This window comes from Eleutherodactylus coqui, chromosome 1 (genome assembly GCF_035609145.1).
Source record: "Eleutherodactylus coqui strain aEleCoq1 chromosome 1, aEleCoq1.hap1, whole genome shotgun sequence".
Classification (NCBI taxonomy): Eukaryota; Metazoa; Chordata; class Amphibia; order Anura; family Eleutherodactylidae; genus Eleutherodactylus; species Eleutherodactylus coqui.
In genome coordinates, this window is record NC_089837.1 from 455,115,514 (window position 1) to 455,136,744 (window position 21,231).

General features: G+C 40.9%; 1 protein-coding gene across 1 annotated transcript in view; it reads right to left on the reverse strand.

Moving 5' to 3' along the window:
* The window catches only part of ASIC1 (acid sensing ion channel subunit 1), a 256,600-nt gene that overhangs the window by 36,518 nt on the left and 198,851 nt on the right, over positions 1 to 21,231 (reverse strand). The window contains exons 7-8 of the mRNA XM_066593699.1: positions 19,541 to 19,597; positions 13,464 to 13,617 (exon numbers count right to left, since the gene is read on the reverse strand). Of these exons, the coding sequence (XP_066449796.1) occupies positions 13,464 to 13,617; positions 19,541 to 19,597 (211 nt within the window). The remainder of the gene's footprint in view (positions 1 to 13,463; positions 13,618 to 19,540; positions 19,598 to 21,231) is intronic.

The window sequence follows — 21,231 nt, forward strand, 5'->3', positions numbered from 1 at the left end:
GTTTTTTGTCTCTCCTGTAAAGTTTTATAGATTTGACATACAATATTTTGCAGTTACCACGACGATACCGCTCCAAACAGTGATGGAAACAGACAAATTGGCACAGTGATCAGAAAAGCACTTTGGCTCATTTGTTTTAGCAATTGTGTGGGTCTCAGCAACGGACCCCACCGATCGATCAAAACTTGTCAGAAGTTTTTAAAAAGTTTTGTTACCCATTAAACTATATTAGAGAACCCACTGCACACAGTAGCTCTAAAGGATTTCTAAAGAACACAGTATGTGCCATGTAGAAATGAGAAATGAAACGTCTCATTTGGTTAGTAAATGAAAAATAGAAATATTTTCGGGGGAAATGTTCAAACACTGGGGCTATTCTTGGAAATTGTATCATATGATTATCCATTTATTCAGAAATGGGTTAAAGAGGTTTTCCTGAGCCAAAATGGAAATTCTGAAAATGCTAAAATCTAGGAGGTATAGCTAAGTTTATCTGCTGCTCTGGACCCTCTTCTTTGTCCCTTGCAGCTGCCAATCTGACACTGTGTTTACATATATCACTTCCCCAGTAAACACAATAACAGACTGTTACCTAAAGCCTCCAGCATGCATAGAGCTTGTTTACTGCTCAGCACTGAAGCTCCGCCCACAGCTCACAAGTCCTACAACTTACTAGCACCAACTTCCCTCTCACTCAGGGCCAGAGAAAGCCAGCTGAAGCAAACAGACACAACCTTTCGACACTCGGAACTGAACATGAGCAATGCTGTGCAGTACTTCAACTGCTGTCCTCCCATCATGCACTGCTCGCAGGAAGTTGGGGGCTACGGACAAGGAAGGAAGTAGCAAATGCGGACAAGATGTCAGAAGAAATGGAGATATTTTTACAGGCTGAGAGTCATTTGATATACATAGGAAATGAATAAAGTAGCCAAACCCTGTACAGTGAACCTATTACAAAATGACATTGTGATGATGTACATTAGATTTCAAAATATTACTCTGCGCCTGGAATACCACTTTAACTAAGTGATAAGTGATAATAGTTGATCGAAGGGGGTTAGGAAAACCGTACTAGCTTCTATTTAACCCATTAAGGACCAAGCACAGTGAATTTATGGCGTTGGTCCTAGGCTTTATTCCCGCTCGATAGTAAAAATACGGTGCAGGTTTAAAGCCCCTGCTTCTGCAATCAAGCAGAAGCAGGTCGGGGTTGTCAGCTGTTAGTCACAGTTGAGAACCCACTTTTTAACCACTTCTGCCTTCTTCTTTCTTGAGCACACAACGCTGAATGAGTGCTATGTACTAAAGAGTGAAAGTGGAGGTGTTTCTTCCACTACGCGAGCCGGCGGTCACGTGACCGCTGGGATCCCCTGGCACAGCAGAGCTGCAGGGTCATAGCAGACTCTGATCAGCTCTGCCAGTGACTATTGTCACTACAGGGGTATGTTTTCCCTGTAACTGGGGCTCCAATGGATGCCCGAGCTACAATGGAAAAGTGTAAAATAAAAAAAACATGTGAATGTCCCCCAGAGGTCTTATATGACGTCATGGGGAACATGGATAGTTAAAAAAATAATTACATAAATAAGTAAAACAAAATTACAGAATAAAATAAAAATATATACATAAGAAAGAAAATAACCCAAAGCCGACGCCAACCAAAACCGTCACCGTATGTGCCCTCTAATCTAATACCATACATATTATATCTCAAAACGTACAACACAAAATGAGGAAACCATTACTATACTTTATTTTAATGAAAATATATTAATTTAAAAAAAATTGCTATAAATGTAAAATTAAAAACATTTTTTAGCTTTTTAACCCCACTTAAAAATGGAAAAAAGGTCAGTGGAAAAGATCTTAAACAAATAGCCACCATATGTCACAGAAAAAAAAGGCAGCAAAAATAATTTTGGTAGCTAAAGAAAAAAAAACACACCACATGGGTAAAATCCCTAAAAAGTATCTGGTCCTTAACCCCTTCCTACTCCAGGACGTACATTTACGTCCTGGAGCATCGGGGTATGTATGCAGAGATGTCGCGGGACGACCTCTCTGCACACAGCGCGGGCGCCGGCTGTTTACTACAGCTGACACCCACGGCAATAGCCGCGATCGGCCAAATGGCCGATCGCGGCTATTAACCCTTTAAATGCCACTGTCAATCCTGACAGCGGCGTTTAAATCCCCCGAACATCGGGGTCCCGCACGGCCCCGCCACGGTGAGATCGGGGGAGCCGTGCAGGTGTAATGGCAGCCGGAGGCCTTTAGAAAGGCCCCAGGGCTGCCTTAGCAGACTGCCTATCAAGCCATCCTCGTGGGGTGGCTTGATAGACTGCATGTCAAATGGCAGTATGACGTAATGCTATAGCATTATGTCATACTGCAGGAGCAATCAAAGCATCGCTGGTTGTAGTCCCACAGGGGGACTTTAAAGTAAAGTTTAAAAAAATCAATAAAGTTTTTTTAATTGTAAAAAAAAAAAAGTTATAAAAGTTTGAATCACCCCCCTTTTGCCATATTAATTATTAAAAAATCTAAATCATTAAATAAAAATACATGTTTGGTATTGCGACGTCCATAAATGTCTGATCTATCAAAGTAGTGCATTATTTTTCCTGCACGGTGAACGTCGTTCGAAAAAAAAAAAAGAACGCCAGAAATGCACTTTTTCAGTCACCCTGTCTCCCAGAAAAAACGCAATGAAAGGGATTAAAAAGTCATATATATTCCAAATTGATACTATCGGTAACTACCGGACATCCCGCAAAAAATGAGTCCTTGCTCAACTACATCCCACAAGATGACGGCAGAAAATAATTGAAAAAAATTAAATGACTTTGAAAAAATAAAAGTGTAGTATAGTAAAAAAAAAACTATACAAGTTTGGTATTGTAGCAATCGTACCGACCCATAGAGTAAAGTTATCATGTCGCTTTTGTTTTAGTTTGTGTGCCGTAAAAACAAGACGCACTGAAAGATGGCGAAATGTCGTTTTTTTTTTATTTTACTCCACTTATAATTTTTTTAAAGTTTTTCAGTACATTATATGGTACTTTAAATAGCACCATTAAAAACTAAAACTTGTCCCGCAAAAAACAAGTCTTCATACAGTGACGTCGATGGATAAATAAAGGAGTTATGATTTTTTTAAAGGGGGGAGGAAAAAACAAAAATGGAAAAAAAAAGGCTGCGTCGTGAAGGGGTTAAAGTACAAAACAGCCTGGTCCTTAGGAGGTTTAAGAGTAATGGTCATTGTTTTTTTAATGTAAAGAGCAAGTGATTTTAAGAGTTTTTAAAATTTATTTACCGTAACTATCATATTCAGAGTGCTTTTGATTGAAAATCCCTCTGATGGCCAATGCCCAGTGAAATCTGTACTCAGCTGCAGCCTACAACCCTGTTATTGGTACAGATCTGTAGATATTAGTTTTGTATTAAACATGGCTTTTAGATCAATTTTAACTTTTTTTCCTGTGCACTCCTTGTGTTAACGACCAGGAGCTGGCGCGCTGAAGAGAATCCATATCTCCCAGCAAGTGGCTGCTTTCAGCTTTTCTTCACAGCATGCCCATTACCTGAGTACCTGGGTATATCAGTAGTGAGACACAGTACACTAGGAACTCGGGGAGCGGGCACACTGTGAAATGAAGCTGAATGCAGCTACTTGCTGGGGCGGGATTCTCTTTAGCGTGTCTGCTCCCAGCCTAAAACACAAAGAGTGCAAAAGGTAATTAGGTTAGAATCAATCTAAAAAGCCATATTTAAAGGGGTTTCACAGGACTAGAAAAAATATCTAAAGGGCTGTGAATGTAATGAATTAGAAAACTAAGCCACACTCAATAGACAGGGACCCCCCTTCCCCTGGTCCAGCACAGGAGCCCTGGGCCCGATGCTCATGTCCGAAGGGAGAGTGCATTGGTCATGTGCCGTTCATTGTACACGTGACAGCTCAACCAATCACAGCTTCAGAGGTGCTAATGCCATGAACAGCACATAACTAGTGGGGACTATGATTGGATGAGGGGTCATATATACAATGAACGGGATGTAATCACTGCAACGTCTTCAAGGGTCAATGTGACTGGGACTGATGCACCTGCACTGAATTGGGGACCACTTAATCAGGTAAGTATGCTTTTTTTTGCATGTTATTACATTCCCAGCCCATTACCTTGTTTTTTTATTTAGTTCCAAATTTCATACAAAACTAATATCTACCAATCTGTGCTGCAGATTGAAGAGGAAGATCCCTCATACTCCAATGCTGTATTCAGGGTCTATGCAACTGAATACAAATCTCACTTAGCAGCGATCATCAGATGCATTGATGAGTAAGAAGAGGGCAGCCTTTCAAGAGGGATTTTCAATTAAAAATGTTCTGCTTATAGTGATTAAATAAATTGAAAAAACTCTTAAAACTGCCTGTTCTTAACAAAAAAAACCAAAACATTTGCACTATAAAAGTAGTTTGTCGTCATGGGTCAGGTTAGGATTATGGCCTCTTTTATAAATATAACTCTACATTGAGCTCTGCCCCCATTACTGTAATTGTAGATATATTTCTAAACTGTCTTCTATTCTGTTATGTCTACAGAATAATGTGAAGTCTAAGAGAAGCCGTCATCTAAAAGATCCATCACATCTGTAACCTGTTGGTGGAGCTGTTGAATATGCCAGTGAAAGTGAATAAGAATTGGTAAGGGAAGGACAAATTAATCTACTCTCAAAGATGAAGGAGAAAGGTATGGCAGAGATTAATAACAGCCAACAGTGAGTGATTAATCTACATAGTGTTAAGCTATATGTTCAACTTTGGTGAATGTATATATATAATAGGAAGTAACAGAATTAGCAATTCCATAATATCCACTGTTTTATCGGAATCACTTTTTTTTTTGTTACCCACTATTGCCGTGCAAAGATCTTCACTGAAGTAGAGGCTGCAAATTTAAATTCCTGAAGCTCCCTAGCACCTTTATTAACCCATTTAGGACCAGCCACTGTAAATTTACGGCGCCTGGTCCTGGGCTTAGAGCACCGCCGATAGTAAAATTACGGAACGGGTTATCAGCTGTTAGTAACAGCTGATAACCCGGAGCAGAAGGCAGGAGGGCTTTTTAACCCTTCCTGCCTTCTGCTTCCCCGATATACAGTGCTCAATGAGCACTGTATGGGGAAAGTGAAAGTAACAAGTACTTTCACTACAGGAGCCTCGGGGGGTCATGTGACCTCCTGGGATTCCCTGCTACTGCAGAGCTGGAGGGTCAGACTAGACCCTGGCAGCTCTGCAGGTGACTAATGTCACCACAGGGGTTGCTTTCTTCTGTAACTAGCGCTCCTATGGACGCCCCAGCTACAGTGGGAAAGTGTCAAATAAGGAAAAAAAAAAAGTGAATGTCCCCCAGAGGTCTTGTATGACATCATGGGGGACATAGATAGTAAAAAACATAATTACATACATCAGTAAGACAAAATAACAGAATAAAACAACAATACATACATAAGAAAGAGAATAACACAAAGCAGACGCCAACAAAAACCGTCGCCGTATGCGCCCTGTAAACCAAAACCATACATACTATATATCAAAATGTCCGAAATAAACAGAGGAACCCATTTCCATACTTTATTTTAGTGTAAATATAAAAATAATTTTAAAAAATGATTTTTTTATGCTTCTTACCCACAATAAAACAAAAAACGGAAAAAAAAGTCAGTGAAAAAGATGTAAAAAAATTGTCCTATATGTCACGGGAAAAAAAACGTAGCAGCAATAATTTTGGTAGCTAAGGGAAAAAAAAATAGAGCAGTAAAACCGCCACATGGGTAAAATCCCTAAAAAGTGTCTGGTCCTTAAGGTACAAAACAGCTTGGTCCTTAAGGGGTTAAAAGAATAATGCTTGTACATGGAAACATAGTATGCAAGGCTGAAAAAAGACAAATGTCCATCCAGTTAAGCCTGTTTCCATCCCCCCGCCTTGTTAATCGATAGGAAGGCAAGAAAACCTCAATGAAGCAGAAGCCAATTTACCCCATTTGGTAGGGGTCAAAAAGTTGTGACCAGGCCATTGGGTCAAAAAGTTGTGACCAGGCCGTCACATATATTTATAGCATATCTTGTACATATGCTATAATTGTCTATAGTGGGATTAATCTTCTAAAGCTGCTCACTGTGGTAGAATAACATTAAAAAATCCATACTCCCCTGCCTCTCCCATTCCATGCCCAGTACCCCAATACTTGCTACTCCTACAGTAATCATTGGGCAACATGGTTGCCTTGCAGAGCTGGGGTCTTGGGTTGAAATCTGACCAAGGACAACATCCTCATGGAGTCTGTATGTTCTGCCTTTGTTTGCATGGGCTTCCTCCAGTTTCCTCCCAAAATCCAAAAACATACTAATAGGTGAATTTAGATTCTGAGCCCCAATAGGGACAGAATGCACTATCAAGTGATGTACAGTGCTGCTAAATATTTATGTGCTATATAAATGAGGAAATTTATATAGATGGTGATTAGCTGCAGCAGTCACATGTCTTATCGCCTAGACGTTATCGTTGCTGCAGCCAATAATATTCCCTCCGTAACCCCCTTTAAGGATCAAAACACCAGTCTTACCCATGCAATGTTATACGGAACTTTAACAGGTTTCAGAGTTAATTCTGCTTAAAGGAAAAGGGGTATTCTGGTGACATTAAGTTATTCCCTATCTGCAGGATAGGGGATAACTAGGTGAGCAGTGGGGATTTGACAGCTGGGACCCCCCTTCAACAGAACGGGGTCCCGTGTCCCTTGAGAGACTCGCAAAATTAATTCCACGTCAGTGCATATACATGGCCACTGCTCCATTCATTTCAAAAGAGATAGCCAAGTGCTTGAACTTGGTTATATTTGGAGTATGCTACTATTGCTCTTTCATTTTGCCAGTCTCACAAGGGGCATGGGACCCCCATTCTGGAGGCTGGAGGGGTCCCAGCAGTTGGACTCCCACTGACCAGCTAGTTATTCTCTCTCCTGTGGGTAGAGCCCAATTGATGTCACTTTTTTCTTTTCACTGTCTTCTGGCAATATGCATAAAGAAATGCAGTGAATGTAGCATCTGTTTTCACTGCATTTGTTTTACAGCCCTATAGACTTTCATGAGTGATACGGACCAAAATAAGACACGCTGTGAGTTTTATTTCATGACGTAAAGAAATGCACGTCTGAATACACCAATTTGATTCAGTTTTTATGCATTCAGTCCATGTTCAGTTAGTAAAAAATACAGACTGAATATAGACCAAATACACCAGTATTATACAGTAAATGGGTCCTTAGTGTCAAATCCACCACATTTTTTAAAGAGATACATGCCTTTTAATAAAATTGGCGCAAATTACTCCAACTATTGTTAATATTTAGACTGGCATAAGATAAACCAGTTTTAGTAAATGTGGGCCTAAGAGTTCTGAAAGGACCCCTGTCATTAGAGTTGGATTGTAAGCAGGCAACCTGTTAGGCAGATGGGTGTGGATCTGCCTTGCCACACACAACAGTTTAGCCTTAGGCTATCTGAGGTGGCAGCACCTGAGGAACCCCAGTTTTCACACTTGACCCCTCCAAATGGAATACGAATTTTGCTGTAAATGTGGCTGCTGATGCTGCACTGGGCAGAGGTGCCATTAGACGGAGGAAAGCTCTCCCGAAATGGGATGCAAATCAAATTCCACAATCAGAGACAATATAAAGTGGAGGCCCGTGCAACTTGCAGAATGCTTCTCTGCTTCTCGTAAACAGAGGGCAGACCAGGAAGAGGAATGAACTGAGCCATCTTTGAGAATCTATCAACTACCATCAAATTACAGTGTGGCCAGAAGAATTAGGTAATAAAGTCCATGACAATATGAAACCAGGGTGACTGTGGGACTGGCAGAGGGTGAAGTAATCCAGTTGGGCAGTGTAGTGAAGACTTGTATGGTGGGCTTATTTAGTGGGTAATTATGATTTTTTTCTTTTTAGTTCTGACGCCAGTGCCCATGGGCACGATTTGTAGTAGTGAGTTGCTGAATAACACACAGAGTCAGATATTCTGCTTAACTTGTTGTAAACACTATGTTATTATTCAATCAGGCATGGAGATGAGATTCTCTTCAACACACACAGTGAATAATAAATTATATACAATTTGCAACAATGAAGACACCTGTGTCTAATATATTTATATACTAGGAGCTTACCCTGCATTTCTTTTCTCCATCCCTCTTCATATTTACATCTCTTTATTTCTTTGTCTCCTTCTCTTTATCTCAGCTCTCTTATCTCTCCTCTACTCACTGTCACAGCTGACTCTCTTTCTCTGTTACTCACTGTTTCTCAGATTTTCCTCCTGTTTCTCCGCTTTCTCTCTTTCCTCTCCTGTTATTGTCTTTCTCTCCTGCTTCTCTCTTGTTTCTCTCTTTCTCTTCTGCTTCTCTCCTTCCTTCTCTTGCTCCTGCTCCTCCCTCTGCTGCTCTGCCTTTCCTCCTCTTGCTCTCCTTTATCTCCCTTCTGCAACCGTTCTGTCCAGCTATTTATTGCCTCTGTCACTTGACCAGTCTGTCTGCAGCCAATCACAACTTGTTTGATTGCTAGGCTACCTCCATCATCCAAGTCTCTGGGCATTTTTTCTATCCTGTGTAGCTGAATAAAAACGTCCTAACTGGTTGCTAGGTTACCTGCATCCCATGTGCAAAATTGACTCAGATTGAACCCCTAGGGACGGTTATTATATTACTGGTGCCCACAGCTTAACAGCGCTATGTAGTGCCCTTTTTTAAGCCACTACATCTGTTGCTGGTGCAGGTGTGGCACGCAGAAACAAATTTTCTTACATCTTTAGCCACAGTAGGCCATGAGTGATGCTGAGAAATAAATTCAATGGTCCTCTTTAAACCAGGATGTCAGCCAGTTTACAGTCATGTTCCCAAGAAAGAATTTTACCTGGGGGGTATGTTGAATAGATGGCAGAAACAATTTTTTAATGGTCAATGATGAGGTTTAGGACTGCCATCTGATGCATCCAAAAACCTGGACATAACGTCTGTCTTAGTTTTCTTTTCAAAAAGATGGAATCATAGAGGGGCTCCCCAGGAAGGTGCTGTAGACTTCTAGATAAAAAGGTTTCGAGTTGTCCGGGTGCTGGAGAATGGCGGCACTGGCAAACTCTGTGGACAGTTTTTCTTTGCCTATACCAAGTCCCTGAGCAGAAATGATGTTCCCCAGGAAAGGAAGACTGGATTTTTCACATAGCACGTTTTGTGTAGATGCCGTAGGAGTGTCTCAACATGCTTTTGGTGTGAAGGAAGATCACTAGAAAATATCAATATGTCATCTAGAGATACAATTACTAAGGTCTTGGAACTCATCGTTTACAAATTTGTGAAACAAGACAGAGGCAATGCACAGACCGAAAGGCATAAAAAAAGTATTCATAATGTCCATCTTTTGCATTGAATGCAGTTTTCCACTCATCTCCCTCACGTATGTTGATGAGGTTACATGCACCACAGGGATCAAGTATGGTAAAAATAATTCAGAAATTTAGGGTAATGGATATTTGTTCTTTATTCTGACAGCAATAAGACTTCTGTAATCAATGCATGCTAACAGAGTGCCATCTTTCCTTTACAAGAAGAACAACAGGTTGGTGAAGAAGACTTTCAGATAAATCTTCTCAAGATTTTTCTTGATGTACCCAGACATGGTTTGAGTCTCGGTAAAAAATAAATTTGGTGATGCACCTGGCAAGAAGTCAAAAAGACAGCCATATGGAAACTAGGTCTCAGCCTCTTTTTTACTTTACATATCTGCATACATAGTGTATTGTTTAGGTAGACCTGGAAGCTCTCAAGGAACTTGTGGTTAAAGGACTGGAGCAACAGAGCACATACAGTGGGTGTAATAGCTGGTGCTCCAGCAATTGATCTGCCCAGTATGCCAGTAGATGACTGGCAAGTGCAGATAGAGCCAAGAAACCAGCAGGGAAATCTTCTCTCTGTGTAGAATCCCAATTCGCAGGTCTACGGGGATGGTGACAGAGATGGCCTTCTTCGGTGTGGGTATCCTGTGCTTGACCACCAGGTGGAGCAGGAATCCTGTAGAGGAGTGCATGTCACCACAGGTCAGAGATGCAGGAAACAGGAATTTCAGAAAGGAGCCTAAAGTAGCCTCTCTAACTGGCCCTACATAGCAGAGTTTCCCTTGCTTGACTGGGCAAGAGTTTAGGTAATGTCCATTACCACAATACAAAAATAAATTTTGCATTCTCCTTCGCAGTCATTTGTCGGACAAAAGCTTGTTTCTTTTTACCTCCATAGGTACTTTATTGAGGAGGCTGAAGTGGCCTGGAGAAACGAGGAGCCAAAAAATTTTTCTACTCTTGTGGATAACGTTACATAGATGTTTTTTGAAACATATATCAATTCTGAAGGCCCAAACAGATCCGGCCCTCCAGGGACGAGGGTAGATCTCTAACAGCCAGCTCATCTTTTTTTTCTACTTGAAAGTCCTTCCAGAATACTGCCTGGAAGTGCCTGGTCATTCCATTCTAGTTCTATGGCCAGTGTGCAATACTGACTAACTGTCTTGGACTCTTGCCATAGAAGGAGGAGAGCAGAAACAACTGAGGAAACTTGTCCCTGTTTTCTCAAATACAGTAAGGAATGTGGCCAAGAAAATCTGAAGATCAGTAGTTGTGGAACTCTTGTGCTCCCATAATGTGGTGTAGTCCAGCTAGAACTTCACCAGACAGTGATAATAAATGCTATCTTACTGCGATCAGTAGGGAACTGTGCAAGTTTGAGTTTAAAATGTATCTGACACTTGAGGCAAGACTTGGGGTCTTCATCAAATTATGATGGTAATGGCAGTTGTGGTTCAGTGTCAGGAGCAGTATCTGGACGCAGATATACAGTTTAAGTAGCTAGCTGAGTAGACACTTGATTAACTAGCTGTGTAACCACTTGTGTAGCAGTTTGAATAGGAGCCTGTGCAGACTGTTCGTTTTCCCTAGAGTCTAAGCGGGTTGCAACAGTCTGTAGAATCCTCAAAATTTGGTCTTGCAATGTGCAATCATAAGTGGCTGGATCCAGCGAGGTGTTTGCAGCGCCAGTAACATCCATGGTCTAAGAAAACTGTCATGCGACGCGCCTTAACACAACCTACGAGATGACCCTACAGGGGTAAATTACTAGACATTGGTGATGCTCACTGTACATTCTGCATTTAGGGGGATTAGCTTTCAGATCAAGTGCCTGCTGGCTGTTGGGCAGTCAGTGTGGAAAGAAGTGAGAGGGGCTGTACAGTGGTCTTTCTAACTGCCCAATAGGTTATCCCCTGTGGCCATTCTGTAGTTGGCCTTGTTTAAAGTGCCCCCGTTTAATAAACCCTTGCAGAGTTTACCATTTTTGATCAAATTTTACACATGCTTTATCAATCTGTGGTGTTCTGTTTTTTAACATAGAGCCTCAATCTTCTGAAGCCAACTCCTGTGGATGTTACAATGTATCACTCTTCTTCCTCTTTGACTGTCACTATCTGTATTCAGGAGGGTGGTAGACTGTTCTACACTTCTGTCGACCTGAATAGCATCAGAAGATTGGTGTTCTGTATTGAAGAAATAGAGCAGCACAGCTTGAACACACACCGACATCTGGATAATGGTAAAGTTCTGCTGCATTTGAGTTTTCTGTAGGAATGGAAGGTACTCTTTAAGGGAAAAAGACATCATTTTTACCATTTCTTCGTTTTAACGACTTTCTCACATTTTTACAGTTTAATAAAACATTCAATAAAGAGATCTCCTGTACAAAGTATTTCCGGTCTCTGTGCTCATACCAGTTATCTGACAGATGAATGATTTATGGATTTCCTTAGCAAAATTGAGGCTTTTCTCTATTATGCTACGAGCAATGCACATCTGCCAACAATAAAAGCACAAGAACAATACAATGTCTATCTTACAGAGTGTAACAGCGCAGCTGATTGAAAGGCTAGTCCTGTTACCCAGAGTAGACTTGGATCCTTTCATATGCAATGGTTTATTAATTCACCATTTGGTATTCATGGGGAATTAATATTCAGCGCCGAGCGTGCGGTAACTCTGCACTTTGAGTGGCATATTGTCAACAGACGGATGAAATCTCCTATAAGTTGAATCTTTAGTGCCAGGTTAATAATGAACTGCTTCTTCCAGCATTATACAGAAAAGGGGTTTATCCTGTTCCGGCTGGACATGAAAAGTGTCAATCCATACATGAAGCACTGTGAGAATATTAATTAAAACACGTCAATCAATTCTGAAATCCACACTTCGAAGAATAATCCCTCTGCTGGACTTTAGTAGTTCTATAAAAGTCTAGACAGGGATGTTCCAGTCTGTTATGAAGACGTCAGGCTGCTTTCCCAGAGAAAAAGCCTTCATTCGCAAGGGGCCATCAGTATGGTTTTGGTATTTCAAGAGATACTAATATTATACTACAAGACTGCTCTGAAGACTTTGTCAGACAAATAAAAGAAGCCTGCGCATATGTCCTGAGAGCCAAATGGAAAGAAAATTGAGAATTAGGAACCAAATTTAAGCTCAAGACTGATCCATTAAATGCCACAGCATGGGTTTATAAAGTAGTCACTTTCAATTTTCTCCCATATAAAATCTACCATAGTTCTACAATGACATCGATCGCAGCAATATTGTCAAGGATAAGCTCAGCTTGGAAGAGCTGTGCCTTGTAAAAAGCCATAGCTGGCCACTATAGCTAACCGCTGATGAAGTCACATGCCACTGTGTCTAACGTTCTGTCGTACATAGAGTTGACCGTGCCCCATGGCAAAGATTGAAATGAGGCTGCTAATACCATTATGCTCCTAACCACCTGAGATAGGCAAAGTTGATATGGTTGTTTACCCCCAAGTCCATTTCATGATCATTGGGCTAATTCTCTACAGTATGTTAGGTTTGTAGGACCTACACAGATTCTTACCACTTTGTCTCAAGGGCTACATCATGGTCTCTATGACATGTTTGCACTTGGCTGACATGCTATTTAGAATATAAACACATGCTAAAATATATTCAGTTGCCTATTAAAATTGTTCTTTCTGGCACAATTACATTATTGTGCAGTGCGCATTCGTCATTGCACCACAGCACCGCCTTCCTATAAACCAGCTTAAAGGAGTTGGCTCACAATTGACTTTCATCCCCTATCCATAAGTGATAAAAGTCAATTGTGAGACAACCCCTTTAATTGTGTGACATTGTGTTATTGAGTCTGTAGCATTTTCTTTCTCTGCAATCTCTACAACACTGTTGCGAGCTACCACCCATCTCCGATTATTGTGACATCACATGAAGTATACAATATCAGTAGACACATTATAATACACATGTAGCACACACGAATCAAGCTCATATGGTATAATATACTTACGCTATGTATTGCTCGCTTTTGTTGTACTTCTTAGCCAGATATCGTGCTGAAGCTTTGCTGGGGATTTTCACCATGGACAGCTCCTTCCCATACCTCGTCATGTTACATGGAGTGTCACATACACAGTAGTCATTATCCTTTTCTACTAGAAAATCTGCAAGAGTGAAGAAAGTAGTAAGAACAATTAAGAAAGTACAATTAAAGGGGTTTTACCATTAATTCAATTTTTGGCAAATTCAAAGGATATGACATAAATGTCTCATAGATTACGGTCCCACCTCTGGGACCTCCACCTATTGGGAAAACTGGAATATTTTAACCCTGCAAGATTGGTTGTTTCTCTAAGGCTTCTTTCACACTTCATTCAGCCATACAGTGCTAGTTTTCTGCATGGATGACAGAAAGCTGAGTCAGAACGAGGGCAGGACAACCAAATGTAGAATAGAATGGAGAGTTTCGGATATGTCCAGCCATCTTTACACTTAATCAGTAACTCACCATGGAGAAAGATTGATAGTCAGGGGACTCCAGTTCTCTTAATATAAGGAAATTAAAGGAAATACCTTGTAGATATGTCATAAAAGGCTTTGGCGGGAAAACCTTTTTAATGAAGAAGAAGTAAATAACATCAAGTTATCTAAATTGTAGAGAAATTGATTGTTGAATATTGTGTTTCTCGAGGCAATACTGATAAAACCAATGGCATTCTTCAAATCAGTTTGTCCACCTTTTGCAGCGCTGCACATACGCTTTTTTGAGACAAAAATGTGTTAAGTACAGTGTAGAATTTTTGTCTTGTTTGCTGAAAATTTTCAGTTGCAGAGAGGTCTAATCTGTAGTTGGAGGATAGTAGGATGTTCCATTATAACTGCAGGGCTCAAGGAGAGAGCCATCAAAGTCCACTTTTTTGTAAGAAGAGACTGCCATTTGTTAGATTCATGTTGTACAATGCATTGGTGAGTGCAGAAAAAATGAAAAAGTGAACATTATCCATTCCATAGCTGTACAAAGAAAACTACGAAGGAAGGCCATGTTCAAAAATTAAGATGCATTTTTATATTCGTGCCAGTGCCAGTGTTCATTTCGCATTCAAAAAACAAGGGAATGGAAAATGATGTTCGTAGCACCCCATACTGTGCAGCTTCACAATGCGTAGGTGGACCATGGACTTAGTTAAAATTCACAAAACGTAATACTAAAGATGTTGGAACATCGAATAATCTGTACTCGGCTCTTCTCACCCATCACATGTGGACAAATACAATGATTTGCAGGCTCTAAAACAGTTTATTATATGACTTTCAGACATGCCTTCATCTTTAGAAATGTTCCATGCAAATATGTCGGTATACTGCGATTTTTATTTTTGAGTTTTCGATGCTGCAGATGCCATATGGTGGCATTATTGGTCCTTGAAATGGAATCTCAAAATAAGACTATGGGAGTTGTAATAGGGTGCAATACATTTCAGATGAAAGGGCTGAAATGCATATGATGGTGTGAATGAATCTCCCGACAATCCAAAAATCAAGGCCAATTGACATAAATTAAAGGGGTTTTCCAGTAAAGCCCCATTTACATGCAAAGATGATCGCTCAAAATTCGCTCAAAAGACAGTTTGAGTGACAGTTTTGAGCGATCATTTTGCATAGCTACTAATGGGCACTAATGCCTATTAGTAGCTTATTAGCTTCATTTGTATTTAAATTAATCTCCCTTTGCTGTATGCAGATAATAGTGGGTGGCCTGTTATCTGCATACATTTCCATTGTTCTGCCGCAGGACAGCAGCTGAAAACAATGTTATGAGCGCTCCCCCGGAGAATCACAGCGTGCGGTCCCTGCTATCAGCTGGCCGGGCGAATTATGGTTTTTATGCTGAACTAAAAATCATTGTTCGGCCAAAAAGCTAACGATGGCAGATGAATTTTGAGTGATAATCGTTGTGTGTAAATGGGCCTTAAGTTACTATTGTTGACCTTTCAGAATAGGTCGTCAATAGTTAATCGGCAGAGATCCGCTATTCACAATCCCCATCAATCAGCGGATCCTCAGGCCTAAGGGCTCAGTCAGATGAGCATTTTTTTTGTGCACCTATGTGCACAAAAAAAAGCGCACCACGCATTATCAAAATGCGCGTGACCATAGCTCTGTGCCCATTGTTTACATTGGAGCCAGCGCTGCTGCCGCCGGCCCCATTGACAGCAATGGGATGCAGGCAACTCCCGCAGCGATTTTCGGGGAAGGGCTTGAAATATAAACCCTTCCCTAAAAATCATTCCTAGGTGTAGAAAAAACCCCAAAACATTACTCACGTAGCAGCGCTGTCCGAGTACAGCGTGTCTTCTCTCTTGCATGCCGGCACTGATATAAAGCACTTTCTTTTGCTTTCAATGAAAGGCTGAGCGCTCAGCCAATCAGACCAGCACTTTAAAGAGGCAGGGATTTTTAAATCCCCGGGCAGAAGAAAGTGCTTTAGATCAATTTCGGGATGCAAGAGAGAAGTCGCGCCGAAGCCTGGACAGCGCTGCTAGGTGAGTAATGTTATTTTTTTCAACACCTAGGGATGATTTTCAGGGAAGGGCTTATACTGTAAGCCCTTCCCCCGAAAATCACCGCGGGGGTTGCCTGCATCCCATTGCTTTCAATGGGGCGGCTGTAGCGCCGGCCGCATTGAAAGCAATGGGAGAACATCACGATCCTCTGCCACAGCTGTGGCAGGGGATTCTTTCGTCCCCACGGGGAATCCCATCATCCCTGCAAGAAGTAGGAGTTAATGCTATTTAGAGGAGAAAAAATAGAATTTTATATTTTTTGCAAATATGTCATTTTAAAGATAGTCTTTTTTTCTAAAGTGCACATGAAAATGAGAATTTACACCAAAATGGATACCCATGTTTGTTCTGTATTCAGAAACATATCCTTTGTGGCCCTTATCTTATGTCTTTATGCACAACGGGGCCTAAAACTAAAAAAGCATCCGGTGGCTTTCAGAATTTTGCTTGAATGTGCTTCAGGCCCCATAGCACACTTGTCGAGCATTTGAACTACCAAAATTATAAAGAACCTCCATAAATGACCCCATTTTGAAAACTAGACCCCTTAATGAATTCATCTAGGGGTGTATTGCATATTTTGACTCCACAGTTTTTAAATGAATCTATACAAAAAGAAGAAAAAAAATACTATTTTAATTTTTTTAGCAATTGTGTCATTTTAAAAACTGTTTTCTTGTACAGCACATGTATGAATGAAGACTTACACCCTAAAATAGACCCCTGTTTGACCTGTGTTCAGAAACATACCCATTGTGGCCTAATCTGCTTATTGGACACATGGCTTGGCCTGCAATGGAAGGTCACTGCTCGAAGCTCTCGGCCACCTTTGATAGCCGGGAGCGAGGAGATTTAAAATTTGCCAGGCCCTCCCCAGCTTCTGCGCTTGCCTACGCCATTTTGCTGACGGGCACATTCACAGAAGCCGGGGAAAGGTCCCCGGATAAAGATCCCGTCAGGGGACAAATCCAAGGGCCTTAGGTAAGTAATTTCATCTCCCCTCAAGGATATGACCCATGAGGTGAAATTAACTTTAACTTTTTAAACTTTTTTTAACTTTACATGATCGCTGTTTTCCATTGGATAACGGTGATCACATGACCAGGGAAGACATACCGCGGCCCCCGGTAATATCTCCTTACTCTCGGCTACCTTTTCCAGCTGAGAGCAAAGAGATTTTAAATTTCCTGGGCAATCCTCAACTTTTACGCATATGTCTGCCATTTTGTCGACAGGTGCATGTGCAGAAGCCAGGCATCCCAAAAGATCCCATCGGGGAACATCACCGGAGGCCTTAGGTAAGTGATTTTCACCTCCCCTCACAGATCTGATGGGGAGGTGAAACTTTAAATTTTTTTTTTACTTTTGCCAATGGATAACGGCGATCACGTGACCAGGGACTGCATACCATGGCCCCTTGTGAAATCTCTAGGCTCTTGGCTTTGGTAGCGAGGAGCAGGGTGATTTTAAATTTCCTGGACAATCCTTGACTTATTGCGCATGCGTCCGCCATTTTGCTGTTGGGCCCATGCACAGATGCTGGGGGAAGGTCCGCGAATAAAGATTCCGTCGAGGGACAAATCCAGGGGCCTTAGGTAAGTAATTTTGTAACAGATGAAACTAACTTTAAAAAAAAAACTTTTTCTTAACTTTATATGATCACTGTTATCTATTGTATAACAGCAATCATGTGACCAGGAACCGCATAACGCGGCCTCCGGTGACATCTCTTTGCTTTCGGCTACCTTTGCTAGCCGGGAGCAGGGAGATTTTAAATTTCCTGGGCTCTCCGGTCTTCTGCACATGCGCCTGACATTTAGCCTGTGGCGTCCTTTCAGCGGGCCGAAGGTGAGTAGTTTCAGCTTCCCTCACAGATCTGATCCTTGAGGGGAGATTAAACTTTAACTTTATTAAACTTTTTTAAAACTTTTATGCGATCTCTGTTATCCATTGGATAACGGCGATTGCGTGACCGAGACCACTCACCGCGCCTGATGATAGCTCCCTGCTATCGGCTACCTACACAAGCACATACCCTTGGGCTTTACTCTACAGGGCCAGCATGTTTTTACGGCCCTGTAGATTAAAGCCCAGACAGCCAGGATGTGAAAACGCGTATGGGTGATCACTAAGGGGTTAAATCCAGATAAAAGTATCATATCAGTAACACACAGAAAACACACCTGGCTAATTCATTTTTGACCTGTATGGTCCTTAGTCATTGCAGAAGTGAAACATAAGGATACCAACTCTGACAGATGACACCTTTCAAGATTTACTAGCATGCCCTCTATTTGTTTCTCCAGCGGCTAATAACAAAATGATACAATTGCATATTGTACATCAGTACTCCAGTAAGGTTGAAGAGAATGGGTAGAAGTTCATTGCCTAAGTATATTAGATGTCCGAACGACTTTGCTTATTTCTGGCATATGATTTGGGAGTGTTATTTGAGGCTTCTGAGGGAAGGTCTCGGACCTTCTCTCGGAAGTCTTTGGCATTCCGGTCCCTACAAGCCCTGAAATATGCCTCTTTGGGATACTCGATGAGGAAACTTGGCCGCACCATCTCAGAATATTTTTGACAGCAGTACTATTCTTAGCTAGAAAAGTATTAGCATTACGATGGATGGATCATAGAAATCCCTCAGTATCTATGTAGCGGTAACTGGTCAATTCCATATAATTACATAGTTTATAAAGGGTGCGGGTGCCCAGGGAAATTTGACCAAGTGTGGGGTCTGTGTTGCAGTTCCCAACTCACGTTACCACCATGTTTACTCTCATCCTCTAAATCAATGACCCTGAGACGTCCCTCCTAATGAGCACACCCTTGGGCTAGGACTCGAGGCCTACTGACAATGTCTAGACACCTTTCTATCCTCTTTATGTTGCTATTTCCACTTATGGGGTGAATCACCTTCCTTGTCAAATGTTCTCAGCTGTACATCATGCTTTTAATTTACTATTGTGCTATAATTGATGTTGTGATTTATCTAATTTTCCATAAATTAAATAAAAAAAAAAAAAGTGAGACGTAAGACCTTAGACTGCTTTCATCCGGATGTATTTTCCAGGCATATCACATTTATATTTTTTGTATATGACAAGTATTACGGAACCAGGGTTACTCTATTGAGTTTTTCACATGGTTGCTTAAATATGTTTCTATATTCAAAATGCAGCACGAGCATTAATTAATTTAGTTGTAAAATGCCCATTGAAGTCTATGGATTGTGTTACAATTGGAAGCATCTTTCGTATGTTATCAGTTTAGCTTCAGAATGGCATCAGTGTTACATCTGTACTTCGAGTACTATGTACAAAAGAGGAGCATAGTATAGTTTCTCAGACCTCAGAGAGGAACCACTTCACAAAACAAGTTTCCCTCCACAAGCTTCCGACAAGCTACAATCAGAGCTTCCTGGGGTGCTCCGTTTTATATATGCCATCCGATGGAACACTAGCAATTGCTAATGATCAGCAATTCCATTTGGCGAAACACAGAATAGAAATAGACTTACCAAGTGCGGGATCGGCACATTCCTTGTACAGCTCCGGAGTACAATATGCAGCATCTCCTGAATGATACAAAATGCATGCAATCAGTTTTTTTCCCGTATTGGAATAATGATGTTATTCATTGGATACATTATTACAAGCTTCATAGCAGCAATACCAGGATTTACCTTGACAGTAATGTAATTTTTTTCTCATTTTGAAATATTGTGTAAAATGCACAAAGGAATCAGTAAGTTACTGCTAGAAATATTCCTTATTCTAACTTTACCGCTTCAGTATAGAAACAAAATGAGCATTATGTTTTGTTAAATATGATATGCACAGGTTATATCCACAATCAACTAGAGATTGGAGGTTTTTTTCATTTCCCAAAGAACAAACATCATATAAAAATAATGCTCATTGTTTCCATTTATACATGCACAATTAAACTGCTCCTATAATAACACAATCACAGCAACCCCCTATGCTTTACCCCACCACAAACTGACCCAACATACTGTACACCTTGCCATAGAAAGAATTTGGTGGGCAAAAAATGGCAGAAAGGAGACCAGCCATGGATGAAACTTATCTTTTTTCATGAGTAAATGTCCCCTATCTTATATGATAAATGGCTTAGATATCTTTTCCATGCCAAGACTAATGGGGAGTCTATTTAGAACCAACTTCTTTTAAAATTAACTTTTAATTATAAAGTTGAAAAAATAAAAGTACCAATGAGAATAATAACAACAGTGGTACATTGTATCAAAAATATGTACACATCATAAGTAGAGATGAGCGAGCACCCAAATGCTCGGGTCCGCGCTATTCGAGTCGGCCTTTTCGTAAAATTCGAGAGCTCTACTCGAGTAATGAACCCCATTGGCTACAATGGGAGACTCGAGCATTTTTGTATGTGGAACGCAGGTTCATGAGCTATTTTTTTTTTCTCAGTTCATCTCTCTCCCAACCCCCAAATTTGCCATTGAAGCGTGTGCTGCGTCACGGCGGGGACGGGCTAAAACAGGCACGTCACAGCGGGGAGGAGCGAAAAACTAGGGGCGGGGTCGGCGTGATGCTCGTTCGAGTAATGAGCACCATCGAGTACGCTAATACTCAAATGAGCATCAAGCTCGACAGAGTATGTTCGCTCAACTCTAATCATAAGCATATATATAGACATATAAAGTAACAGAAAAGAGCAATAGGCACAATGAAGCTCGTGACAAGAGAGGACTATAAGTGATGCAACATTGTTTTCCTGGAATTTTAACCTTCTCGCATTGATTTTCTTCAGATGTAGTATTTTCATTCTGTCCGATATCTGGAGCTTCTCGCTTACTTATAGTCCATTGTCAAGATATTTAATAAGGTAGGATATGGTGTAAATAGAAAAGTATTAATAACCCCACTCTAATATCTTGGAAAGGTTATAAACATCTTACTATGTACAACAAAGTTGAGGGAATAAGGACGTACTCCGAGTATACTTTTAAACTGCTTTATTGAATATGTGCTCATGAAACAAAGGACGCATTTTGATTTCGAATCGAAACGCGCCCTTTGTTTCATGAGCACATATTCAATAAAGCAGTTTAAAAGTATACTCGGAGTACGTCCATATTCCCTCATCTCTGTTGTACATAGTCAAGTGTAACCATCCGGACCGAATGGTAAAAGACGTGAGTATACATCTGCATAGAGTGGA